At 45.1% G+C, this 27,842-nt stretch overlaps 2 protein-coding genes across 4 annotated transcripts in view; both read right to left on the minus strand.

Moving 5' to 3' along the window:
* LOC118505926 (protein stum) overlaps window positions 1-22,611 on the minus strand; it is a 33,537-nt gene extending 10,926 nt beyond the window's left edge. Inside the window, exons 1-5 of the mRNA XM_036042426.1 lie at window positions 20,101-22,611; window positions 11,549-12,076; window positions 11,359-11,494; window positions 6,798-7,274; window positions 3,644-6,628 (exon numbers count right to left, since the gene is read on the minus strand). Coding sequence (XP_035898319.1) covers window positions 3,644-6,628; window positions 6,798-7,274; window positions 11,359-11,494; window positions 11,549-11,972 — 4,022 coding nt within the window. The 5' untranslated portion in view covers window positions 11,973-12,076; window positions 20,101-22,611. The remainder of the gene's footprint in view (window positions 1-3,643; window positions 6,629-6,797; window positions 7,275-11,358; window positions 11,495-11,548; window positions 12,077-20,100) is intronic.
* A 1,810-nt stretch (window positions 22,612-24,421) lies between these two features.
* LOC118505927 (A-agglutinin anchorage subunit-like) lies at window positions 24,422-27,506 on the minus strand. Of its 3 annotated transcripts, none has more exons than XM_036042428.1 (3): window positions 27,356-27,506; window positions 25,990-27,265; window positions 24,422-25,903 (listed from the first exon to the last, which is right to left on the minus strand). In XM_036042428.1, the coding sequence occupies exons 2-3, from the start codon at window positions 27,138-27,140 to the stop codon at window positions 25,552-25,554; spliced, it is 1,503 nt and encodes a 500-aa protein (XP_035898321.1). In that variant the 5' UTR covers window positions 27,141-27,265; window positions 27,356-27,506; the 3' UTR covers window positions 24,422-25,551. The 3 variants fall into 3 exon arrangements, with proteins under 3 accessions (XP_035898321.1, XP_035898322.1, XP_035898320.1); XM_036042429.1 differs by having other exon boundaries at window positions 25,990-27,262; window positions 27,356-27,505; XM_036042427.1 differs by having other exon boundaries at window positions 25,990-27,506.
* Window positions 27,507-27,842: the final 336 nt, after the last annotated feature.

Consider the following 27,842-nt stretch of genomic DNA (forward strand, 5'->3'; position numbering starts at 1 on the left):
TCGTTTTAACGGTCAAATTGTTTGAAAAAGTTACTCAATTTAAGCAGCCTTTTTAAGAACCTTAACATAATTTTATATTAAAAAGGTATCTTATCGTTCAATATTTCCATCTTGATAAGTTTAAAAAATTGAAAAATTATTTATGAACCATTGAAAATTAAAGCCATAAAATGAAAATATTTAATGCGTACAAAATATTTACCTTAAAGATAGATATTTATTTATTTATTAATTATGACGGCTAGAAGCCGTATTGTCAAAAGATAGATATTTATCAAAAAAAATTAAGAAATGCTTTACAATCCAAATCAAAAATTAAAGAAATAAACAAAAAATAAAAAACAAAAGTAAATCTTATCAAAAAAATGGGAGAAAATGAAAAGAAATATTCAATTCCTGTAAAATACAAAATTGTTGACTTCCTTGTCCCATTTTACTGCCTTTTTCCCACTATCTCCCCACTGACCAAACGCTGACGACTGACTGGAAAGTGGCAAATGGACGAGAAATCGATTTGTGACACTTTTCCGCTGCTTCCCATTCCTTTTCCTCCCTGCCCGTCATCCCCGGTAAATGGCCTTCCGCGACTTCGACGAGTACGCCGCGAACCATAAAAAGAAACCGAAAGGATCGATCGTTGACCAGCGTTCGGGCAAGGTCTAAGCGGGGTTTCGTTGACTTGAATGACCATCGCCGTGGTGAGTGTGGTGGAACTTCCCGTGACTTTGCCCGTCCGGCCAACCATTGCGTGACTTTGACTTTGATGCCAGTTTGGGGCCTGCTTTGGAAGACACTGTTTAGAGGGGTCCCGAATCAGACGAAATTTTTGGGGACAACAAATGAAGAGAAGCAAGGGTGGACACGGTACACCGTTAATCATTTGCGACGCGTCTTCCGGTGTGCGAAATGCGGACCAAGATTGATTAATGATGGGACCGTTTTTGCCACAATTTTGTAAACAAAGTAAAGTGCTGTTAATGCTCTGCAAAAGCTTGATGGAGAGGGCTATCACAATGATTGGATTGTTTATCATGTTGGACTCAATTTCCTTCAAGTGTAATGACAGTCGTTTGTAATGCGTAGAAGCATTAGCCTCATTTTGCAACTACAATAACTTTTTCTTCTCAACAAACATACCACAAGAAGAGTGTACAAACAAATCCACATACCCATACAAACACACGTGCCGAAGCACAAAAACCCTGAACTACGGCGTCAACAAGCCCAACCCCAAACCTCGGCAGGAAGTGTAATAAACATAAAACAAAAACACCAAGCCCTCACACATGCTCGCCACCATTCTCTGTCGGAGGTCCAATTCCTAGCCAACATAACAAGAAAAAAACCTGCAAACCCAAGGAAATCTGCATTCCCAACACCAACAGTCGGGACGGAAAAATGCAAATGCAAAATCACGTCTCGTGAATTATTTTACAAGGCAGGACGGCGACAGGGACCGGGTAGAGTAAATACAGGGCAGGGGCAGGACGGAATAAAATAACTGCAACAAACTTCACTGTCACGCTAGCGCCCCTCGTAAGGCCTTTTTCCCCAGTGGTAATGCACAACCACAAGGCCTTACAACTTTAAAATGCATTCCAAGGGAAAATGGAAGAGAGTTAAAGAATTTACCCACCTCAGCTAGGGAAAAAAAGGGAAACAACCAAGGTATTCGCGTCAAATTCTTCCCTCTGTCTTGATTAACTACTACTGTTGCGTATTCAGTAACATCTTCACCGGGCGTAACATTTTAATTGCATTCTGATGTGCGTGATTTGATTTGACACTTTAGTTATACGGAGTGTACAAAGACAGGTTAATTTGTTGTGTATAATTAGGGAAAGGAAATGATAGTTTAAACTGACAAGATGAGGCCGCAAATGATAATGTCAGAATGGAGGGAAAAAAATAGAAAAGTATTATTTTCCTTTAAATTTACACAGATGCTTAAAATATAACGCTAAGGCGTTACTATAAACTTGAAACTTTCTCACATAGGAATTTTATTTAAAATTGCAAGTTACTAATGATATCACATCAACATTGCTAAATAAATTTTGCGTGTATTACCATCACGAACAATTTGTTTAATATTGCCTGTTACTAACGTTATAATGTTGATGCGTTACAGGGGTTCATGAGGCAATAGGATTCATTTTTATGGCAGGCTCCTTAGATGAAATGACAAACCAAGCTAGTTGGCATGGAAACGGCTTCAAAGGACGGAGGAATAAATACCTTTTATTGTAATGTCCTCAGATGATATGGTCATAGTAGCCGTTGATAATGTACGCACTTACCCATGCGCTGGGAGGATTAGAACATCACAAAGATAAACTAGAACATCACATTGCAATAATTTTGAGAGAGACTAATAATATAACGACAAAACTCTATATTTAAAATAATTTTAATTTTTATCAACTTTACTATAAATCAAGTGCTTGGGGCGGTCCGGTGGCCGAGGCAATAATACACCGCCGAGGATCAAATCCCATTCAGACCGACCCGCCGTACGCAGAGCTGACTACTTTTGCTACGGGTAAAATCAAGTCACAGAGAGCCAAAAATGGCAGCCCGAGAAGAATACTCAAGTGCACTTTATATCTGCCGACAGCCATTTACCAATACATCGTACATACGTGGCTACAAATTCGATAAGCAAAAAAAGGGATATACCTCCCCCCCACCCATCTGATTTCCACTAACCTCCAGTGAGCCTTCAAAATTTGCTTTGCGTGCCACCCAGCGCAAGCACACGGCGATAAGAACCACCCAACTAATAAGCGGGTGACGGAAATATGCAAATTTGCTAACTACCTACAGGTCTACGGTTCGCAAAGGCTGAGAGTGAGAAAGGAAAATCCCGTACCACCTGAAGGAGGCGAAATTTCCTTCAGCAGTAAGTTTAGGCGCACGAGTGTGCATGAGCACACTTCCGGTCGAACTGTGGCAGCATAATTCACCGACAGGGGAACGCTTTTTCCACTCTTTGCCCTACGCTTTTGTACGCTAAACGTATAATTCTCTTTTAAACGAGCGTGCCATACACACTCACACACATGACTGTGAAGGATGGCTCGGAAAGCCCCAAACCGGAGCTACCTCTAATCACGTCACGTTACTTAAATGGTGCCTGAGCGAGACACAGGTCGAGCGATTTAAAAGTGGGTTAGTAGGGTAGATAATTGTTTGCAATTTATGAATACAAATGAGTTGAGTTCTGTGTGTGTGTGTGTGTGTGTGTGTGAGTGTGTTTCTCTCTTATCGTGTAAAAAAGGGGTAATTATTGGTAGGAAGTTGTGTCATTAGTTTCATTATACGTAATTAAAATCATAACAAAGGAAATAATACTATTTCTTTAAAATCTTTTTTCACAACAAAATTCGTCAAAAAAAAGTAATTAAATTTTATCAAAAATAATTTTAATGTTACAATCAATAAGAAAGGAACGAAGTGAACCAATCAGCTTCATTTGACACCCAGACAAATGTAGGAGAATAGCGCGCACACTCGAAGAATAGGTGACAAACGACCACCTTCCCGTACTGGACGTTAGACTTCAACGAGCCTTAAAGCGATGAACCCCCGTGTGTGTGAGAATGTGATAAGATAAGATATGCGGAAATATTGTACCACCCACCTGTTGTTGGTGCCACCCGCTCCCTCCTGACCCATCGTCCGATCACGCATCGACTCCGTGTTGGCACTTGAAACGTTATCCATTCCCGGACTGCGGCTACCCTGCTGCTGCTGCTTGTGCTCCGCCATCGGTGACTTCATCCGGTGCTCTCCGTTGTACTCGTTCGAAACCTTCTCACCTTCACCGTCCCCCGCCACCGTCAGCTCGTGTGTGGCCACTCCCATCGATCCTTGTCCATCACCACCGGCACCACCACCACCACCGTGGCTCGTTTCCGTGTCGGTCGTATCATCGTGCTCCTGGGAACCTTCCTGCACCTTCTGCATGGTTTGCGGTGCCATCGTACCACCGCTCCCGGCCTCCCCTTCTCCTACCGCCCCTGCAGCACCTGCTGCCGTCGGTGGCCGAATGTTCGTGAAGGATCGTGCGTGAGCTATACTTTTGATCGAGAGTAACGATCCACGGCTCATCATCCTACGGAGTGGTTTCGTGCTGGTGGGCTTTTCGTTCATACCGGCCGCCCGAGATCCGACCGTATCTTCTGCCGCTCCCTCACCACCCGAGGTGGCCGTCCCTGGTGCGTTTCGCACTGAGGCGGACTGCAGCCGCGTTGAGGAAGCCATCGCACCGTCAACTGCGGTAGCTGCAGTTGTGGCAGTGTCGGGACGTTGTCCAGCATCTCCAGCGCCACGATCCAAGTTGCGCTTGCTGCCCTTCAAACTGATCAAGCTAAGGAGCGATCCTTTGCTCTGGAGTTTCGGTGTGGGTCGAGCTGATTTAACTCCCACCTCTGGAGCTCCCTCGGTGAGCGAGTTCAGAGGACTTTTACCTCCAAGCTCTGTCCCGGACATATCTCCACCACCTGTAGAAGCCTCCCCACCTGAAGCTCCACCACCAGCAGCAGTTTGATGAAGACTCGAACGAGAATCTGAACGCTTGTTAATAAGCGAACTTTTCGAGTCACTTTTCTTCGGTTTTCCACCCATTGTCGCGAGAGATTTGTTGCTATCACTCTTCTTCAGTGACTTCTCCGAGTCACGCTTCTCGATCCGATCCTTGGCGTCCGATCCCGCACCATCCATCGCTTTGGAGGCCGTCTTTCCACGCATCTCCCCTCGGCTATCGCTTTTCGCTAGTCCTCCGCCCGACCCAGCCATATCGTTGTCCGAGTGACGGTTCGCTTTCGATTGGATAAGGGAGCTACTGCTTTTCCCCCCTCGTCCACTCTTCCCAGCCCCCATTGAACCTCCGGCCCCCGTGGAAGCTTTCTGATTCTTCTCGTAAAGCTTATTCGCTCGCCGAAGTTGTCCGGGATCGAGTCCAACGGCTGAACTACTTCGTCGGAGTTGCTTCCCGCGTGCACCGGCAGCCGATTTCGCTCGATTCCCCGCAGCGCCACTTGGTTGTGCTTTCCCACTCTTCACGCGCCCCGTGCCACTCATCCCTGTTCCTCCAGCTTTTCCTCGCGTGTCTTTTTCTCCTGCCTTCGCACTCTTATCTCTTCGACGGGCGTTTGGGGTCAGTTTTTCCATTGCAGCTCCTTTCTGTACACCGCCTTTCGCAGCTCCCTTCACAGCGCCTTTGGGAAGATCTGCATCGGCTGGCTTCCGTCGTCCTCCAGGACCTGCCGTTCCAGCACGATCACTACGCGTCCGGAAGCTGGCTGCGTAGCTGAGAGCACTCTTAAACATTCCACCACCTCCGGTGGACTTCTTCCCCTTTCTCGCTTCCTCCTCTCGTTCTCGCTGCCTGTAAGGATCAAAATAATCATCGTCCTCTTCTTCGTATCTTGATCCCTTCTTGTTTGAGACAGCTTTCTTTTTGCCCTTTGCACTGGTTGCTGTTGCTGCTCCCGATTTTGTTGCCGTCTTCACGCCCTTTCCCTTCTTCCCATCCGCACGCTTCTCCTTCACACCGTTCCCTTCCGAATCCTTTCGTACGCCCGACCGCACAATCCCAAACTTCATCTTCAGTGCCATTTTCCGTTTCTCGCCACTATCTTCTTCCTTTACACTTTGCTGCTTGACTACTTTTTCCGGCTCCGGCTCAGCGCTTCCGCCTTTGCGTGCACTTTCAATGATAGCACGGGCGAGATTAAAGCGTCGTTTTTTCGGTGGTGATGCTTGCGATTCGGGTTCTTTGCTGTCCGATGGTTTCGGCGGTGGTTCGACGGAAGGTTCTTTGCTATCTTCTGCACCGGCCGGTGACGTTTCCTTACTTTTGTCTCTCGATCGAGGTGACATTAGAAGTCCTCGGATGTTAAAAACAGGTCTTCCCTTCTTTCCACTTTCCTTACCACCACTCGCCCCGTCCTTTAGATCAGCCTGAGAGCTTTCCATCGAGCCTTTATCCGGCACGGGAGAGAGGGTAGGCCGCCCGGAGAATGGTTTATAGCCAAACAGCTTCATGTTCTTTAGCTGATGCTCCGGGATGGATATTCGATCCCCATCCGTCCCCGTCCCAGAGAGGCCCGATTCACTCGGCGTGGGTGTTATCGATCGTCCATCCTCTGACGGCTGCATGATTGTCACTTTGGCACTTGGCACGGTCGATTTTTTGCTGATCACCTCGAGAACTCCTCGCTGCCGTCGGCCCGGATTCGATGCTAGTGAGAGCGAGGTTTTCGACTTTGTTGGACGTTTCGTTCGAGCGGATCCCTCGGCCGGGTGGCCGTCTTTGGTACGTCCTCCTCCGATCGTACTGAGCGATAGTTCGGAGCTGCTGAAACGCCGTCGTTGGCCGTGCGGGGCACTCACGGAACCGTCTTCAGTAAAGTCAGCACCGTAACCGTAGCCGTAGAAACCGACGTTCGAGGTACCGTGGGTGGCGGAACTAGCGGAGAGGATGCGGGAGGATGCTAGCCGGTGCTTGTCACGGTACGGGGAGTATCTGTTACCACCGGCCAAATCGAACGAGCTGGACTTGGGCTGGACTTCGTTAATGATGGTGAAGGCGGTGTTTTTGTGTTGTCGTGCATCCGATACTCTAAAAGAAGAAGAAAATAGATTAATTAAATTTTCTTTTTTATTTTAATTCATTTACTAAAAAAGAGATAAAAATTGACTTCGTAATGGAGACGCCTGGTCGATCACGATTAACCAGATCGAAATGGAGACGCCCAGTACTTCACAAATAAAAACTAAAAGAAACTCACCTAAAGTTAGATCCCGTGTTGATCTTATCCCTGATAATGGCAGTCGATGGATCCGTCCGTCCGTATCGCATCATACGCTCGAACTCACTGTTCGCATCACTCGACGTGGAAGGATCGTGAATACCTCCAACGGGCAGTGCCGATGCTCCCTCCTCATAACCGACCGGCCCATGGCCCAGCACGGTAAATGTGGCCGTTCCGTTTGCGTGATCACCCACCATCTCGACCATCGGTCCACGCATGCCGTACGCACTCGAGTCGGTGATGGAATTGCGCCGGGAGGCGCGGGCCGCTGCAGCCGCCCGCGGGTTCTGGAAGACGCCATTTTCGATCCGGCGCGTTATGTTGCCACCGGTGAACTGTTGCACATCGGCCACGGTGCGGCTGTTGGTGGGTATGAGGCTGTGCTGGTACTCGTGCTCGGAGAAGTCGATCCAATCGTTCTGTTTCAGCAGGTCCATATCGAATATGTTTGATCTGATGAAAGGGCGAAAGAGAGACAAATCGAGTTATTAATTAAATTAAATTAAATCAAATAAATTAAATAAGTAAATAAGTAAAAAATATAAACAAAAACGGATGAAAAATGCCGGTATAATAAAAGCAAAATATTTAAGACCTCAAAACGCTTTCCATCGTAACTTTACGTAGCACCCAATAAAGCTCATGGCGTCTGACTGACGTCTAGCGTAGACATTGTCAAAAGCTCGGCCTCGGAAACTGTGTCAAAGTAGTTTTGCGTGTGTTGGTACCATTAGCGGATTGCGTCTGCTTGTACATAAAACAACACAAAAAAATCTCACCCCCTCCAACAAACGAGACCCTTGTTGAGGTGGTCTCAGTGTTTGTACGCGTTTCAACCGGTAGAACCGGTGAGAAGCTTGTAAATAAAGGTGGCCCAGTGAGAGGCTTACTTACACTCAGGTACATAAGGGCACATAAGTTGGTCAGTTGGTATAGTATTCGTTTCTCTTCTCACAATCCACAATCATCCAACTAAAATGGGTCTCTCACAAGCGAGTTGGAATGTAAATGATGGACCCACTTCGCACCATTGTTTGTTTTTTTTTCACTTACGGTAAGGCATGAAATATCTTACAGGGACCTCCCGGCGGGCGGCTCTCTCTCTCTCGCTGTCTCCTTGACCGGTCGTCAGCGTCGCTTTCGATGAGGATAAGTTCAGGGAGATAATGAAAGGTGGCAAGCAAGCGATAAAACGTGCCACCTGATCCGGACACCGGCGAAGGCCTTTCCGGGCCGGGGGGTCTGACCGTCAAAACGGACGTCATGGCTGGACAGTCGTTATGTTTGGCATTTGCTTTAATATTTGTCGGATTTTTTTTTCTCTTTTGGTCAGCGGTTTAGTGTCTTCTATTAGTTGGACTGCATATTTGCAGAGTGCTGAAGCATTACAGAGGGTTTTTATTTCAACTATAACGACAAATATTCGTGACGTGAATGATGTTGTTAGTATATTATATTTAATTTAACTATTTTATTTAATTTATTCTAAACTACCCTGTAATAACTGCTTATTGTAAACTAATTTTGTACTGTTGTTAGTTCAAAAAGTTTTACTTTTTTTAGCAATTTATTTAAAATTTTAAATTTGTTTTAACTGAATATTAAGATTTTTGATTAGTTATCAAAGGTGTTTGCGAGACCCTCATTTATATAAAAAAACGTAATAACTTTGCACCAACTCTTGTACTTTCTTTTTAATTTATTTTTTAAATCTAATTGCACCAAATGTTCAATTCTAGTCTCTTCTTAAATTAAACTCCAACGAAATCTTGATTCCTCAGCAATGGTCTTTAAGAAGCCAGCTCAAGAAAGCAAAACCGATGACATTTTTAAAATGTCAAGCTACCTTGTCCGAACCCTTCTGCCCAGCGGACGAACTGAACATGAAGATAGGAATGCACATGCACCGTAGCTAAATAGTTTTACCATGAGAACAAACAAACAAACAAAAAAAGCACTCATGCCGCCATCCACCGGGAAAGAAAGAACTCTCCCTCCTCCTTGTGCGTCCTTGAGCGGAACCACTTTCATTCCGATCGGCCCTCTACAGGTCCCGATGCACACCGACCGACCGTGCGGCGAAAGGAGGTCTTAAAAATAGTTTAGGCAAAATATTACCACCATGAGATCATGACTCGCGCGGGACCCGTTCAACCGTGCGGACCATGCGTTCAACTTCTATTATAAGACAAATTCGTGGCGGCGGTACTTCACGTCATCAATATGATGACATTTCTTGCCCGTAGCGTCAGAGGAATTTGGGTGAGTGTGGTAAAATCCGGCGAGTGGAATGTTCCCAGTGGCACTAGGGGAAAAAAAAACACCATCCCAAGGTATGGGTTTCAGGTAAGCAGCGTGGACTATTTATTTGTGTAACAACCCTAGGGGGGGGGGGGGAGGGAATCGGTGGCAAGTGGTTGTAGTTTTGGTATGCTGGCGAAACGCTCAAGAAAAGGAATGGCTTTTTTTAGAAGGGTCGTTTAGTTTTATGACGTAACGCTATAATTGCTTTTCCTAATTTGACGTGGGGGTTTTTTGTGTGACGAAACTGGTACAGATAAAAAAATCAAATTTTAACTACTGCATTTTTTAAGGGTGTCAGACGATATCACAAAATATTCTCCCTGCTGGCAGCCACCTACTATACGCGGACGACGCTAAGCTATTCCTACCAATCCACAATCGGACAGATCAACTCCGCCTTCAAGCCACTCTGTGCACGTTCCAGTCCTGGTGCTCGAAGAATGGTCTTGAATTGTGCGTCGAGAAGTGTGTCGTCATTACGTTTGCGAGAAAGCGGTGCCCTTTAGTGTACGATTATGCGTTAAATGATGCTACAATTGAGCGTAATAGCTGTGTCAGGGACTTGAGAGTGCTCCTTGACGAGAAGTTGAGCTTCTACGACCAGCTGGAGCACGTCGTCACTAAGGGCAACCAACTGATCGGTTTACTAAAACAAATAGCTCGCGACTTCACTGACCCGGTTTGCATCAAAATGCTATATTGATCTTTGGTGCGGTCGGTTTTGGAATACGCTTCAGTAGTTTGGTGGCCATCCTCTGCTCGTCCGCAGGCCCGGCTGGAATCCATCAAGCGCAAACTCACTCGGTTCGCTCTGCGCTTCTGCAGGGTTGAGGTGGACTACGCTGGACGCTGTGCGCTACTGGGCCTCGAATCGCTGGACCAACGGAACTGCAACACCCAGAGGCTGTTTGTTGCGGGATTACTATACAACCGGATCGACTCGCCGGGGCTTCTTGCTGACCTCAATCTATACGTCCCGCCGAGATCGCTCCGGGCTAGATCGTTACTCGACGTGGAGGATCGCCGTACCCGATTTGGCGCCTCTGATCCGTTGTTATGTATGTGCCGTGAATTTAACGTCGTGTGTGATCGTCACCAGCCGGACATGTCGCGCACCGCGTTTTTAAACTGCATTCGTGGTGTGCGACCCACTCTTCGTAAATTTATTTTGTCCGCGTTTATTCATGTAATGTGCACTTTGTAATTTAATAATGTAGTTACTTGAAAAGCTGTTATTCTTTTTTTTCTTGGCTTAACGATCTCTTAGCTCATGCCTGCCATTTTTGGCTTACTAAACTTGTTGATACCGCATACTTGGATATTAATAACGCACGGCCCAGATGAGATTTGAACCAGTCCTGCCGTGTGAAGACCGGCGTCGCCCCCGATAGATAAACTTTTGCTAGGTATATTAGAGGGGCAACAGCGGCGCCGGTCTTCACACGGCAGGACTGGGGTTCAAATACCATCCGGATAGTTCCCCCGCAGTGAGGGCTGACTTTCTAACTGGCTTCTAATGGCTGGCAGGACCTAAGAGGTCGTTATACCAAATAGGGAGAGATATATTTGTACAAATATTCCAGATGATGTCACAACTGTTGCAGAATAAATCACAATCCATCTATGACATCTGGATTTGTTTTACGAACATATTCAATGTAAAGCTTTAAATTAAATAATGTGTGACGATCAAATGTACTCCTTAAGTTTATAACAGGTAGTTGCGTACTGGCAAGGTGATAACGGCACCGGTCGTTACATGGAGGTATGGGGATTTTGTCCCATTTAGACTTCCTCTCCATACTATCCTGTTATGGGTAAAATCAAGTCGCAGAAAGCCAGAAATAGCAGGCCGAGGCCTTTCAAAGTTTTAGCTCCAAAGAAGAGGAATTTAAGTAGTGCTCAGAGAATACCGTATTTAGTCTGCAATACAAACTTTAATTAAATCTGTCAAAACGACTTCTTTTCTACTGACTGTAAACTAGACTCCTAAGGCGTCAAAACTGGGTTTTCGATTTGATGAACAATTTCACCGAACTTTAAACATGTCTTTACTTGCTTTTTAATCGATTTTTAAGTACTTAAGGCGATATAGCGATGGAATCGCAATATACTGTGCTGCAGTTTTGAAATTATCCAGTAGTATTGTCGTCGAGTCACATTTTTGTCATCAAATCCATCTTCTACCATGAAAAATGATTACGATTGATACTTGTCCGTCAATCTTACTCACCGGCTATTGCTGTGATCCACGCCAAGGCCCGCCGACTGAGTCCTTCCGAAATTTTTACTTCTAGCCGGCATTTCACTGTAATTCGTCACATTGTTTCCCACGATCGTTTTCACCCCTCCACCACCATTCACTGGCACTCTTCCCCCACCCGTAACGCCACCAATTGCTGACACTGCACGATACCCGCCACCACCACCAACACCACCCACCCCATTCGCGTACTGCTCAAACAGTGCGTCCCGTTCGGCCTGCCGCTGCCTTTCCTGCTCGCTGTACAGCTTCGCATGGTACAGCTCGATGTTGTTCTTCAGGTTCTGATACAGATCCTCCCCGCCGAGCAGATCGGCGTGCCTGGTGGACGGTAGTACCGGATCGCCAAACAGGCTGGTCGTCGCTGTGCCCGTGGTCGTGCTGGCACTGTGTCCACCCTCCGCCGATCTTTGATTTTCCAACGATGACGATGGTGTGGAGGACGAACCGTAACTACCGAGGAATCCGCGTGCCCCCGCGCCGTACGCGTGCTGGGTCGGCGGATAGCGGTGCGGCACGGTGGAAGCGGCGGACGCTCTGGCTGTGCTGCTGCTGCTGTTGCGCCCGTCATTCTGGCTGTACATTCTGGCCGGTCGTCCCGGTCGGCCAGCGTCGGCTTGTCGTTGCTTCGGTGGAGTCGAACCGGGTCGGTCGCGCTAGTGTCCGGTCCGGGCTGGAACTGGAACACCTGTGAAGAGTGATGGATGGATTGGATGGTGAGTGGTTAGTGAGGAGCAATTAACGAGGAAGGAAGAAGGATAACCGCTTCCGTTGTTTGGAGGGCTTTGCATAACGATATTATAATTATGATTATACGCTCTGCGATTGGAGCAAGAGATTGTTTGCTTTAGCGACATCTTGTATTTTATAAATATACATTAACCCTTTATTTTCTTATCATGCAAGAAAGAATTATGAAGGGTAATTTTTTTAATAAATGATTTATTTAACACCCCTTAACTAATGCTTGTCCCCAATAACCATTTCGCACAGGAGTTTAATAAAAATAACAACCCATTTTTCATCGTTTATGAGGTGACTGAAACGATGGCTTTAATCACTTTCTGCCTCTCGGTTTATAGTTTTGCAGGCCCGTTTGTTTACACCAAACACTAATGCAAATAAATCACCACACCACTAACCCCCGCACGCTCACGCACCTTTCGACGGGGGGGGGGGCAACTTTTATGCAAATTATGCCCAAAACATAAGACGCTTTCCTTCGCACCGATCGCGCGCTAATTGGGACGTGCAGAACTGAACCGTATGCTGCTCGTTCCGGGCAGAGACCCCAATTTCATGAGCCTTTCGGCCTCATTTTCCGGTTTGCTGGCTTGATTAAATAGACCGGCACCGGGGTTGGATTACATTAAACACCCAGCAGAGGGGGTTGAAAGGGCATCCCTAGTGTCGCGCTGCCGGCTTTTACGTTCGCTAGCGGATTATGGTTTCACTTTCACCATTGGCAAAGCGTTTGGCAAAATGGAATGTGACAAGCAAAAGTACGAGGAAGTAGGTAGCTGTCGTCACGCGAAAGGAAAGTCACGATAAGCGCACTCGGTTTCGAAACTAATGTTTTGTACCATCATCGCTTTGCGTGAAACATAGCGAGAAATTATAATTTTTCAAAACGCTACGTCTATCGGGTCACGACCACGGAGCGACCCTTGCCGGCGGACGGATACACTGATTGCTCATCCGGACCGGAGCGCTCGAGCTGTGGCGCGAGATGCGATCAGAAAATTATCGTAATTATGAATTATGCTCAATTATAAATATTTTTAGTCTTTTGTTAGGAAGTCACTCAACAGTTGAGTGAAGAGTATAACGTCATCAACTAAATGTTGGTTCTTAAATTCTTAAAACATGACAGGTTTGAACAGTTAAACAGATTGATTAACGAAATGTGACGAAAATTGCTTCTGAAAAGAGCTCGCAACGGACAGTTTTATCAAACTCAACTTGACATGCAGATGGCATAGCTTTGGGCGAACATATCATGCCTGCTATTTCTGGCTTACTAAACTTATTGATACCGCATACTTGGATGGGGGGAACGGGATTTGAACCCCGGTCCGACCGTGTGGAAACCGGCGCCGCAATCGCCTCTCCTGATGATACTTTTTGATTTATATTTCATTGCTGCTAATATTTGTTGGCTAAAGTCTGAAAATATGCCGACCAAACCCCCCCCCCCCCATCACGCCCCCCCCCCCCTCATTTTTGCAACTGAGTTACGCAAAGGGGTATCTTTTTCAGTCTTGTTACTGTAATTATTTATCTAGTTATTTTTTATAGTTATTAAATAAAAATAAGCTTTTCAATGGTCTGCATTATTGATCAATGCTGTTGATCTTCAGTTATATGATTTTGAATGAAAGTCAGTTTCAAAATATCGGTTCCTGTTGCAAACTAAAAGCATTCTATTGTGCTTGGCTTAATATGTCTTGTGGATTGCATAACTTCAGGCGTTTTTAAAAGATATGCACACTTTTAGGCTAATGTTTCAAAATTAATTAACACGATTTTTTATGATTTAATTCGTAGTAATGCAATTAAATACAACTGAAAAAATACCCTAAAAACGATCCTTGCTATAGTTCTAAACTATGCAAAGATTGTTAAAGTATTCGTCCAAATACTTATGCATGAATCAAAAGGCCTGTTTTGTTAAATGATTTATTATACTCTTTAAAATTCAACTGTCAGAGCTACATTTAGCTCTGCATTAGGCTTTTAATTTAATTATTTTGCTTCCTATATCTACAATAGGGCGGTCCGGTGGCCGAGGCGACAGCGGCGCCGGTTTTCACACGGAACGGCCGGGGTTCAACTCCCATCCAGACCGCCTCCCCGTACGTAAGGCTGACTACTTTACTACGGGTAAAATTCAGTCACAGAAAGCCAGAAATGGTGGCAGGCCGAGGCCTCTCGAGGTTGTAGTGCCAAGGAAGAAGAAGAAAAAGCCAGGCGGTAAAAGACTCGAGAAGGCCCCCCCTAGAATCTTTTGTGGGCAGCACTGTGGCCTGTCATGTTTGTTGTACAGTGGGATTTCTGTATGGTCAAAACCCATTTGATGTAAACATTGTGCATTGTTCCTTAATTTTGTTAATAGGCAGCGATTAGAACTTGATACAATACATTGTAACAAGTGGTTTGAGATTATGATATTCTTATGTTTCCTCCTTTGCTGAATATCAATGCAAGGTAACAAGTATTCATCGAATTACTGTTCCGTTACCGTCCGAGAACGCCGTGCATGTTTTAGGCCCGATTGTTCACCCCTAGTGCGACTGAAAACTAGTACGAAGCTCCTGTAACCCAAAATGAATGGTAGGGTTAGCGGAGAGGGGATTTTAATCAAATAATAACAATATTTTATTCGACTTTCTTCAACCAATTTTGACCACACTGAAAGCACACTGGAAGCTCACTGTGAAGCTCTCGCAACGTGTACTGCGGATTGCATACCTTTAGGCGTAAATCCTACAGCGCCTAACAAATTTTGTCAGGGGGGGGCCTTCTCGAGTCTTTTACCAGCCAGGCAAAGGGTAGGCATGAGTTAAGAGTAAGAGGTCGTTACGCCATGAAAGAAGAGATCTTTAATTCAACAATCATAATAACTGTCCAGAAGTGCTAAAGATCTCAACCAATAATCCTATCTCTAGCAGTTCAACTATCTTCTAATCCAATAAAAGCTAATGTTCTAGTTTCATCAAATAAAACTTCGGTAAAAGACTCGAGAAGGCCCCCCCTAGAATCTTTTGTGTGCAGCACTGTGGCCTGTCATTTTTGTTGTACAGTGGGATTTCTGTAAGGTCAAAACCCATTTGATGTAAACATTGTGCATTGTTCCTTAATACTTTTAACAGACAGCGAGTAGAACTTGATACAATACATTGTAACAAGTGGTTTGAGATTATGATATTCTTATGTTTCCTCCTTTGCTGAATATCAATGCATGGTAACAAGTATTCATCGAATTACTGTTCCGTTACCGTCAGAGAACGCTGTGCATGTTTTAGGCCCGATTGTTCACCCCTAGTGCGACTGAAAACTAGTACGAAGCTCCTGTAACCCAAAATGAATGGTAGGGTTAGCGGAGAGGGGATTTTAATCAAATAATAACAATATTTTATTCGACTTTCTTCAACCAATTTTGACCACACTGAAAGCACACTGAAAGCTCACTGTGAAGCTCTCGCAACGTGTACTGCGGATTGCATACCTTTAGGCGTAAATCTTACAGCGCCTAACAAATTTTGTCAGGGGGGGGCCTTCTCGAGTCTTTTACCAAAACTTCTAGCGGGCGTCTCGATCCCTATTTATAAACGTAAGATACACACCACTTTGCTAGCATAAGGTTAGATGCCGAATGACGAAGGAGCACGAAGTAGGAAATAAAACACAGTTAGTAAGATCTCAACCACTAAACCATCGAGAGTTAAAGCATCACCATAATACGATCGTCCGAAGCCCAGCGCGAAAAATTACCCCCAAAGTGGTGACCCCGACGTGATCCGAACAGTGCAGTGCCGCGGTAATATCCTGAAGCGTTCCTTTTCCGTTCTTTATTGGAAAGTTAAACATGACTACCCCACCCGTCGAGTGCAAGGAAGAGGGGCAGGAGATTGCGTCCTCAATTTCGCGAATGTGGTGCCCGCCGTTTGACGCAGAAGACGTGTAGACGTGGTTCGTTTGTCTCGAAGCTGCATTCTGCATGAACGCGGTTAAACTCGACAAGCACATGTTTAACGCGGTTATCGTAGCACTGGGTATCCAAGCCAAGCATTTTCATTGTGTCCTCGCGAGGTGTAACACTACAACGACGAGTAACAGATACCAGATCATAAAAAAGGCGGTCATTGGCCATTTTAAGCCTTCAGAAAGTGAGACGCTAACCAGCTTCAACGAGTCAACTTTTGTCGCAGATGCGCCGAAAGGGTGGAGATAGTTGTTCCGACGCGGTTCTCTCCAACATTTGGCTTGGAGCCCTCACACCAACGGTTCGGTCCATCGTCGCTGCGATTCCTTCCGCTTGCTTAGATGAACAAGCTGTGGTTGCCGACAAGATTATGGAAGTGCCGTACGGGAGAAGTGTCAGCAGTTCGCACCAGGACCGTGGAAAACTGTTCTTCGCAGACAAACCAAATCGCCGCACTGGAAAGGAAAATCGAGACGACCGCTACATACGAAAGATTACCCCCAACAACTAAACACAGATCAACCGATTTAATTTCCACAACCACTCATCCCATCTTCAATGAACAACTATAAACCATTCAGCAAATCGACCATAACGAAACAATAAATGCATTAAACACCCAATCGATTGCCGCTTCAAACCTGTTGACTAAACGATCGTTCGCAACGCTACCTTCCGCCGAATCTCTTTACCAACCAATTTCCTTCCAGCACCTTTAACCCCGAGATGGAGAAATCATGTCCACCAACGACGCCAGGAAAACCTCAGCCCGGTTCAGCCTTGAGCAGTGCTAATTTTGGATTAGAGAAAAACAGGAAAAGCCCTAGCCGGGCCCGCTTACAATTACCTTACTGCTATCGACAGCCACCTCTAGCGTTCGCTCTATTACGTCAACAAACGCCCGTATTCCAAACCCATATTCCTAAATCATACAATAAAATTGTGTTTATTTTTAGAGGAAACAATCGTTTTTTGTTGGTGCTTACTGCTTCCAAGCGGCCCCACTTTAACACTTGCTGCTGCTGCTGTGCGTGGTCTCCGGTGCGGTCAAGCGTGGAAGAAAACCTCAGTTTCATTCATAAATCGGTCGCACTAGCAGCCTGGATAAGTCAAGGTAGATTTGGACGTGCTTTCCTTATCCCCCACAAAAAAAAACAAACCCCCCGCTGGGCAGACTCATTTGCTGAAGGTGTTGATTATATTATGAAAATAATGGTCTGTGGTGCGGGTTTCCACTTGGTGCTGGTGCTGACTGTGGCTTTCCTTCGGGTTTGCGGAATCAGTTACAATTGAACGGGTATTTTTAGCACAAATTGTAAACGTATCTCTTTACACTGGTCATAAATCTTGATCTAAACCAGAGCCGGTTGATAAGATAAATGAATATATTTATCGCCGACGTTATACAACAATGGAATTCAATGCGGCAAAAGCGATAACAATTAATTGTTACAATCAATTTAGTAAAAGGAAACTAAAAGCATTGCAATGAATACATCTGCATCTGCAAAGTTTTTGTAAGTAATTATAAAAAAAAATAATTTACAAAAAAATTTGGAAAGCCTAATACATTATGGTGTTTGATTGTTAGTATGTAGCATCAAGCCGCTTAGCCATAAATTTGTATTAAATACAAAATGGCTTACATTCGCATCACTCTCGCATTCCTGGAACCACCACCATACAAGCTTCTCCAGCTATGTGGGTCGTCCCAGTGTCGTCTCAAACATCGAAAGCTCCCCCTAAAGTATTTTGCCTGACCAAAGCCAAAGCCAACGCTAACTCACTCATGTCTCACACTTCTGGCACACGCTAAAAGTTGTGCCGTTTTTGCATGCGACTTGAAGCATTAGAAGGCAAAAGAAACGACTCCCGAATGACGTAAGCAGCAAGGTACTGAAATCGGTCAGCAGGAGCAAATCCCCGCAGCGTATGTGCTGGCAGTAGCGTGGGTAGTAGGCAAATTATACTGACCGCTATCGAGTCCGCGACACAGAAGCCCTCCCCCCCAGCCCGGCCCCAAACCCTGAGCTCTCCTCATACCAGCGAGGACCCCGCACATAGCTGCAAAGCAACTGCTGATCACTACAAAAAAGCGCAAACGCAAACAATCTCCGTCCAGCCACTAGAGGTCTCAAGACTATTCCTTCAGAAACCACCCGAATGACGCTAACGGACGCCAGTCTTCACAAACTACTTGCTGGCAAAAGCAGTCAAACGCTCTGACCACCAATACTAGTGTGGACAGCAATAAAAAAAATGTGGGGGAAACCTCTCACTCAAACACACACTCTACTGTACTGATTTGAATTTGGACCTCCCTCGGACATTCCTTAGCCCGAGTATGCTTGAATCACTCCGGCAGTCCGGTGCTGCCCAGCCAGTGTGGCCATTTCAGATACTGGCGGGTGAACGAACTTCTCTTGCACAGGCAAATGAGGACTCTACGGTAGCACAGGCAGAACCACACACACACACACACACACCGAGAGCTCGGCTGTGTGCTAGCCGGACCCTAGGTGCCTGGTCAATATCGATCGTCCAGACCGGATGGAGTGACCTCGTTTCGTGTCAACTGAGCGTACCCGTGCGAACGAACGGCCGTTTTTCTTGCGGGTTCGTCGAATTTCCTTGGACTCTAGCCCGGCGCGTGCCGGGTTTGGCCCTCAATATTTGCAAGGATTCATCAATGCATTTCGCTTGAGAAAATCCTGTTGTCTTGTAAAATGTTTCCTAAAGTCTGTCTCAAGTTGTTCAGAAACACACGCACATACACACACCACAGGTAAGAATTGACCCCAATTTCTTCATGCAGATTATTAAGATTGCTTTTATTCTTATTACGACCGTAACTTAATGAGACCGGTACTGGTTTTGGGCTAGCTGTATATCGTGCGGCACCTAGGGCCCGCAGACATACCACAATGCCCTCGCTCCGACGGCTTTAAGTTCCCCTTTCTGATAAGGTTTAGCACCGTTTGCACCTTGATTGGTATGTCAGGTGTGTCCTGAAAATCCTCCTAGCTTCACTAAACAACTTGCCCAATTTTTGTTTAAAGTTTGAAAAAGTGTTATTGTACGCAAAAGCTCTCCCTCTTGAAGTTTGCTCGTGGGTCCAACTCCAACATTGCATGTCGTGCTACGGCCTGTGCCCGAGCTGTCTTGTTGCGTACCGTTTAGTGGAATCAATCAAAACGGTCTCCGTACGACGCTCGGTATAAGCAAGGATTAGAACTTGAAACACACCATGCTGCACAATGAAGTCATTTGAGGGCACACTTTCCCCGTCCAATGAGGGCACATTAGTGGATGAGGATTTCCTCATTTTGTTTGCGTTTAAGAACTCTCCCAACCAAATTATTTCAAGAATTCTCATTTTACATGAAGTAAATAGTAGCAATAGACATTACACGCTCAATTCAATAAACAAACAGTAAAAGTCTACCCTGTGTACTCCACAACACGTCCAAACGGAACCAGCAATGACCGACTTTCAAATTGCACAAACACGTGTGGCCCCACAATGTGCACGTGTAAAACCCGGGCGGGTGAATAGCCTCCTTTAAAATGGAAATTCCAATAAACAACACCACCACTTCTCAGCTGCACCCCCCCCCCCCCCCCCCCCCCGTTTTTTTGGACGAAAGCTGTCAACGACGCAAGTGGCCGGAACGCGAAATAGAATCACATAATCGAACGCCAATCCACGGCGCGGCTGCCAGTGGCTGCGAAAGTCCCGAACGGCCTAAATATTTCGCGGAACAGTAAATGTGACGGTGGGGTGTGTGGGTGTGTGTGTGTGTTTTTAAATCAAACCCCGAACCATCGAAAACCGAACTGCAGTGTGCAGTTACAATAAACAAAACACACCCTTTGGCCCCAGACTCAGTGTCTTGTACTGCGGGGCCCCTACCCAGAAGAAGAAGAAAGGCTAACTTAAAATGCCTAAAGTAAAACGCAAACAAAGCTACGCCCTTACTGCACTTTCATCACACTTTGCTACTTACTTTAGTCATCAGCACCTCTGGGTGGTTGTATACCGCGCCGGCATCATGTCCGCTATTGGTGCCGTGACCAGGATCCGCACTATAATCACTGTCACCATTATGAGCCGGGAACGTGCATCTGCGCTATCTGCAATCCACTAGTCACACTCACTTTGCATTTTCCCGTAATTCCGTATCCTTATTGCAATTAGCTTCGTTTTAAGCTTTCCTTTTTCTCCATCAATTTTTGCTTTCCTTCCCTTTGATGAATTTAACTGCACGTCACCTGCTACCGACGGTTAGATTGATGGATTGAACTAATTTTCTGACCTGCTGACTATTGCACAGTTCCACTTAATGATCGATTACTTCCGCTGCACTCATTAGTTTGGGCGAAGCTTTGCTGCATTTTCTTTGTCTTCCTTCCCACGCCACACGGTAAGCTGCAAAGGCACAGTGGTGCACGTTAACGAACCACCACCCGTACTAAACCCGCACCGGAAATGAACACATCATTTTTCACTCAAACAAACCACACACATATTTTACAACTTTTTTTGTGGTCACGCTCGTCGGTTGCACCAAGCCCTTCTTGCCATCAGCCCGATTAGGTATCGAAGGGCCATAAATCGTGCGCCAATTTTCATTCGATCATCATGGTGATTGATCTCGGTACGCGGCCCCACCTTCCATTAGGGATAATTAAATTCTACAATCAACGGAACACTATCGCGGGCCACTTTTAAGCAATCAATCAGCAAACCTTCCACACACAGAATGGTTATCACTTCTTTAAGCAAAGCTGCTGTAATTTAATGATTTTCATTGCACTTTGTGAATTCATTTCTTTCTTTGCATTTCGGGAAAGACGTCACACGATATTGCCACTCCGGGGTTTCACCACCGTGCGGTGCCTGGTGGTAATGTATTCTATTACCCTTGCACGGCACTTGTTCGATTGCACGCACGTGGAAAGAAATTATGTAAGCATTTGAAACCTTCGGGACTCGCTTTTTTTTTGGCGAAAGGAAGTGACACTTTTATGTTTTGGTGGTGCTTATGTGGAACGTTAAACAGCGCGGTATAATTTCACCCTTGCTTTCACGCTTACCAACGAGGGCAGTTTTCTAATGACTTCTTGTTGAACTAGATACACACTCCACCCTAAGGAAGATTTGACTACTGCACTTTCCACGTCATGTACTTAATAAACATTAACACTATTCGCTCTAAGTCTACTAACACTCCAACACCTCCAAACGAACATCTGGACCTTCCCTCCCCTCGCAGCAATTGTGTGGTCCAGCAGTTCCAAACACCGGAGCAATCGCTCGCAAGCAGTTGCCCGCACGGAACCGACTCGAAAACTGAAACCACTCAAAGGATCCGAGCGCCTTAGAAGGCATCCGAACCGGTGTACTAACGCGCGCTCTCCCAGTGGCGGGTTGTGTGTGAGGAACACCTGCTCAGGAACTCACGGTGGATGGGCAATGTACATAAAAGCACCACGGCGGCTCTCTGCAGGTGGTTCGGGCAAGTGTTTGGGCTCTTTACCGGCTCTGATGCCGGGCGGTCGAAGAAGAAGAAATGACGCCACTTTTGTGATGTTTTCCTTTGCCCGCTCGTTCGCTAAGTGGCGCACAAGCGTTACTGTGTGCGGTGTAACGCTTCCTACCAGCAGCGTAACGCTTTAGAACAAACAAACAAAGCCGGCATTAGGATGGTGATTGAGAAGCTGTCACATAGCTATTTCGAGCTAGGAGACGAATGCTAGCTGATCAAACAGTTTCTATTTTGTCCTTAAGCTTCTAAAGAAACAAGTGTTAAGTGATGCTATCTCACAAGAGTAACCGAATGGAAATACATTTCCATTATATATCCATTCCCTCAAAATAGGAACAAAACACAATGTAGGAATCGTAAGCATAAAATAAATGTATAGTTAAAAACAAATATAAATTTTAGTAAAATAAAGATGTCAAAACACATAATGAAAAAAGACGTATATTAACTACATAACTACAAATAACAAACGGAAAATGATCAACAAAACAGAAGCTTTCTATTCCATAAATAGAAAACATGTAATTATAATACAAATCTATAGAAAAACAAACAAAAATGTGTCAAGACAAAAGAGAAAACAAACATAGACACTTTCGAGAGAGGAAAGTTTCCAAAGATAAAAACCCCGAAATATAAAGATGTGAAGAAAAAAAACTCTTACTAAAAATAAAAAAACAGGATTTGTATCTCATTCCAATTATAAAACTATAAATTAAGATAAGGAAAACATAAAACAATCAAAAACAGATATCCATTGCATTTCCGTCGAAAACAAACAGAAAACGAACAACAAATCAAATGTTTTCTTTTTCATAAACAGTACAAGATTCTAAGTTTAAGGGCGCCCCGGTGGTGGACAACGGTGCCGGTCTTCATAAGGCAGGATCGGGGCACGAATCCCATCCGCACCGTTCCCCCGTAGTGAGGACTGACTATCCAACTACGTGGTAAGACTAGTAAGCCAGAAATGGCAGGCATGATCCAGGTCGTCGGGCCAACGAAGAAGAAGAAGAAGAAGAAGAAGAAGAAGAAGAAGAAGACAAGATTCTGAATAACTTGTAAAATGTTTTAAATAGAGCAACTAACAATTAAATATGACGCAGAAAAAATGTATTGATAGTAAATAACAGTAAATATCAAGTGAAAACAAACAGAAATATGTGTAAAAATTCAAGAAAAAGAAAATTACACTCTAATGTTAAAATTAAATTTAAAAACATGTTTGCAAAGTAAACAGCAATTAAATTAAATGAATAAAAATAATTCAAATAAATAAAATAACTGCATCTAGCCGTCGCACTCAAATATAAATAAAATAAATAAATAAAAGTACTGTAGGATTGGCACAGAAAACAGCACATGAGCGAAAAGAAATAGAATAACCCATACATAAAGTGAAACAGATTACAATTAAACACGTTTGATCGCACAGCCCTTATTGGCGAACGGAGGGAATGAAAATTTGGGTCAAAGCCCGGTATACAAATGCCGGTTGAGAAAGTGCCCGAAACTTTGCAATGGCCGTTGTGTGCCGTTAAACAGCGATGTGTAAATAGGAAAAATGGAGAAAACTTACACATAACAGTGCTGTACCGAACTTATTCCCTGCAGCAGTATATTAGCTTAGTTTATATTATTGTAAAATAGTATGTTAAGAAGTTTTATCGTTAATGTTTTTTGCTGTTAAATTTCCTCAAAAATTGGCTAATAATTTCCCCTAAAAGTGTAACCAATTCGCGGTATAGTTAGTTACAATTTTGTAACAGACTGTAAATAGCCGTGATTAACAAACACTCACCGAGACCATCTCAATTGACCCAGAGCCATACGAAACCGAAAAAGGGAAAGACGCACACTTTCCTTTGAAGGGGTTGAGTGGGGTGGATGGTCCGGAAATTTTCCGGTCAGTCACACACTTCACACGCGCGCGCGGTACGATGTAACAAACACACGTCATCCACCCCGTCCACACAATGACCAGGCGTCTCCATCTTCTCGCACGTGGAGCTTTTCACCCCGATTTTACCGAACGACGGTGAGAGTGGTACGCGATATTTTATTATACGCTATTTTTTTCCCTCTTCTTTTTGGGAACCATTTTTCTTAACGCTTGTTTTTCCTCCGCCGGTACCTTATGACCCACAAGGGTTGGAAAGTAAAACGACACGCTCACGGTAGTACTTCCTTCACAAACCATATCGGGGAGGGGGTGTATTTGCGTTTACATGTTGTATTTTTTTTTTCTCAGCGTTCTCTTATTCTCATCACTAACCGATCAGACCGGTGTGATAGGGTAACGAATCGCTGCCAAGATTAAACTGTGCCATTTGAACCAAAAGTGGAACACTCGACAGTGATTATGCTCTGCCCGCCGAACAGGTTGTGTTGTGTGCCGGTGTACACCGGTGGGAGGTTTATTAATTATTTTGGATCCGGGACCACCCGGCTTCAGTGCGATTATGAAGCATTTAAACGGTGTACCGGAATACCGTCACCTGTAACCGACATTGTTGTGGGACGCCGTTTTTCACATCCGTCGTGAAACTGTGCCACACAGGCGAAGCAAGCAATACAAAGGAACGATTTATGAAGTTTTGCTAAAATGATTAATTGTTAGTAGTACGGCCGGTGGTACGGATTGAAAACCGATTTGTATGCTGTATCTGTATCGATACACGCTCGAAGTGTTATTTTTGGCCAAAAAAAAAAGCGTTTCGGATTGTGTTCTCGGAAGCGTTACAGCTTTTGTCCTAATGCCTCACAGTATACCGTAAGCTCGTTTGATACATCATTTGTATTTTGTTTATTTAAAAACTACCTATCCGCAACACGGTACTCTCCCTCCATCACTGTTCGGCCCTGTGACTTTTGGTGGTTCTACCTTAACATTAGCGCATTACATTACACTCTTTTTTTTTGCTCGTGTATGCATTGGGGTAATGTAAATAATAATAAAAAAATAAGGTTAAAAGTATCGAGCAGGTAAATAATATCTTCCATCTCGAACTCACTCAATGAGTTTCGTACGCCATCGACATCGGTAAAGGCTAATTTAAGTACGACATTTTACACAGCGCAAGGAACACGAGCGAAATTGCGTCCACCTTCGCTCGGTTCGTCGACCCGGCTAGCTCGTTCCGCTGACAGAAACATTCAAAATTGAACAGGAACTGAGTTGGGACAGACAGGAACTCTTAGGGTTACAAATGATCGTCGGCAAGGTTTTTTTAAGTCTGAGTTGGCAAGAAAATATGATTCCTTTAACGGCTTTAAACTAAACCACTATGCTTCTATGTGCTTTTGGGAGCGAAGGTAGAACATTGTTCGTGTTCCTTAAACTTATAAACCCATACTCATCTGGTGTGAGTGTTAAGGATTCCTTACTAAGGACACGTTCGTCCGTCTAATCACTGTATATTTGTGTATGTACGTGTACAGTCCACTAGCCACATAATACATTACGTGTTTACCTGTCCATCCTTCACATCTGAATAATCTCGTTGTTTTTGCACGCATTCATCTATTCGGTAATTGATAACCCTGATGATTGTTATTCGTTTTCGTTAACTAACGCTAACTGTTAACTTGTCCGAACAAGACAAGCGTTTGAGATAAAAAAAAGAACATAAAAAAATGATTCTAAAACTAATGGGTAAAATATCGTTTTACTCACCCGATCCTGTTGTTGAGTATGTTTAGAATAATTCTTTCATATAGTCTGATAAGATCTTCGATACTAGCAGTTAAGCAAATAATAATGACGAGATACGTACTGATACCCGAATGTTGTGTTCTTCGTTTCGTTTCGTCCGATTACCACAGTTGGCACGTGACCGCGCACTCGGCTTACAGCAGTACCTATCCGTCCGGTAACCAGTAGCCCAACCATTCCAACTGTTCCAGTGGTCAGTGGTGCTGTTCACGGTTGACTGGTGGAATTCGGCCACCTACCATACCACCACCGCCGCCGCCACCACCACCTCCACCACCACCGATCGTAGGTTCGGGCAGGGACAGCTGAACGGTGCCACCGGTTCCGGACCGGCTACAACTGCTAACGCTACTGCTGCTGTACATACTGTTGCTGCTGTTACTGCTGTTGCTACCGTTCAGGGACGTTGCCATGGGCACGCTCTGCACGTTGATCGTTCCAATTGCGAGATTTCCAATACTGTTACTGGTCGTGGTGGTACTGATGCCACCATTTACACCCCCGATCGCTGTACAGTTTGTGGTAGTGTTAGTGAGACCATTTGGACTGTGAAAAAAAGGAAAAAAGGAAGGACAGCATTAATGTGAGCTATAAAAGAATCTTTTTTTTCTTTTTGCTCTTCCGCAACTTACACCAGTTGCACGTGGGAGACATTCTTCAGATGTGCATTTACCGCCAGCGCTACCGAATCGTTAACCGAAAGCTGTAGATTTTCTTCTATTTTCTTCATCTTCTTGTTCAAATACACCTTCAGCACCTCGTAGTGATACTTGCAGCTACCGTGTCGCTTCCGTTTCGAAGCGACGGATGCCGCCCGTTCCAGCTCTTCCACCGCACGCTGCAGCGCCGATTGATCTTCCAGCGAGGAGCTAACCTGGCCCCGGATCGATTGGAACTCTTCGCGCGTCACAAACGGTACCTCGAGCGATTCCATAAACTGTTGCATCTCGTCGTAATCTTTACCCAGCTGTACCGTACCCTTCACCAAACGGTTCATCAGCTTGTTGTGATGGATGTAGTTCTCCGAGGAGCGTGTTATGATCGCGGAACACTTGCTACACTTCATGGCGAACGTGGAGTAGCATCCACTAATGTATTCCTGGTAAGGTTTCAGCAACCCACCGGGACAGTGCTTCGAGTGCATAAACTGGGAGTAGGCAGCCCACTGCAGGAAATGGTCTATCTCGATGATACGGTAACCCTTAAACTTCGGTATTTCGTCCGGATCCATACCGTTCTGGGCGAGCGTTTGCTGGACAGGGTTCGGGCATGCTGCTGCTGTGCCTGTTCCTCCCGAACCGTGCGTGGCATTGGAACCCACTAGCGTACTGTTTAGTGCAGTGGTTGTGTTTGTGCCCGAGCTGCCTGCTCCTGTCGATTGCGGTACATCGATCGGTGCGCTTCGTTTCGAGATCCGTGGTGTTTTACTCCTTCCCATGGCGGAGTGCTTTGCCGCTAGATTACTACTACTGGGAGCGGTCGATGTGGCCGATGTAACTGTTGCTGAACAGATCGAGCTCTTTTTCGCCGTTTCTAATCCGTTCGCCGCTGCCTGCTTCGATTGTGTTGGTTGTGTTGCGGTTCCTGTGGTGCTGCTACTACTGCTACTGGTCGCTACTGACGAGCTGTGACTGACCGTGCTGCTGCTTTGCGATGGGCCGAGTATGTTGGCGAATCCGGTCGCCAATGCACCAAGCGCTAGCTGCTCTTCGGTTGCACGCTCTTGTAGCTGCAGTTGCGCCTGCATCGTCGATTCGTGTACCGATTTCCGTCGAGTCATCATTTTTTGTGGTCTCGCTTTCGTTGCTCTCCTGTCCGGAGCCACGTTTTCTTCGCTTGCACCGGGTGTGGGGAGAAAGAAGGGGCTTCGCTTAGAACCCCCAAAATGCCTGGTGGATGATGATGCTGCTGAAGAATGCACACAAGGTTGGTGTAAAGTTGTATGGTGGTCGCTCGTTGCAGGGACCGCGTTTAATTTTAAATGCGAAAATATTTCACCCGTAGGTAGAACGGCGTTGTATCGCTGATGCACTCGGCCCACGCTTGGCCATGAAGCTGATGTTCGGCAATTTTCTTTTGCTGTACAATTTGCTGTCGTCTTGCAGAGAGCCAGAACACAGAAGGAGTAAAAAACCCAAACAAACAAACACATCCATCAATTGTTTTGCATTAATCATGTGCTGGAGATTTTTCACCGGGAATGCAATCCAGCAGGTTGAGAAGATTTGATATTTCGTGTTGATTGTTGTTGATGTTTTAATTATTTTAGGATTTTTACAGATAACGGAGAGTTTAAGTTTTGATCCAAATAAATTTCAGATAAATTTGTTATCCAATCAGACCGAAAAGATAATTAAAAAGCAGTCTGGGAATAAATTGAAAAACAGAGCCTTCTATTTAGTGCAGTATTTTCACCGGGATTCCAAGCTGTCAAAAAGATACATTTTCAAAACAACCAACAACCAAGGCGGGAATTCTGATCAAC

Source organism: Anopheles stephensi, chromosome 2 (assembly GCF_013141755.1).
Source record: "Anopheles stephensi strain Indian chromosome 2, UCI_ANSTEP_V1.0, whole genome shotgun sequence".
Taxonomy (NCBI): Eukaryota; Metazoa; Arthropoda; class Insecta; order Diptera; family Culicidae; genus Anopheles; species Anopheles stephensi.

Bases quoted from the DNA above. Each gene is read 5' to 3' on its own strand.
- LOC118505927 (XM_036042428.1), bottom strand. From the start codon at position 27,140: ATGATGACTCGACGGAAATCGGTACACGAATCGACGATGCAGGCGCAA. The intron at 25,904-25,989 runs GTAAGTTGCGGA...TTTTTTTCACAG, and splicing joins GTCTCCCACGTGCAACTGGT to TCCAAATGGTCTCACTAACA.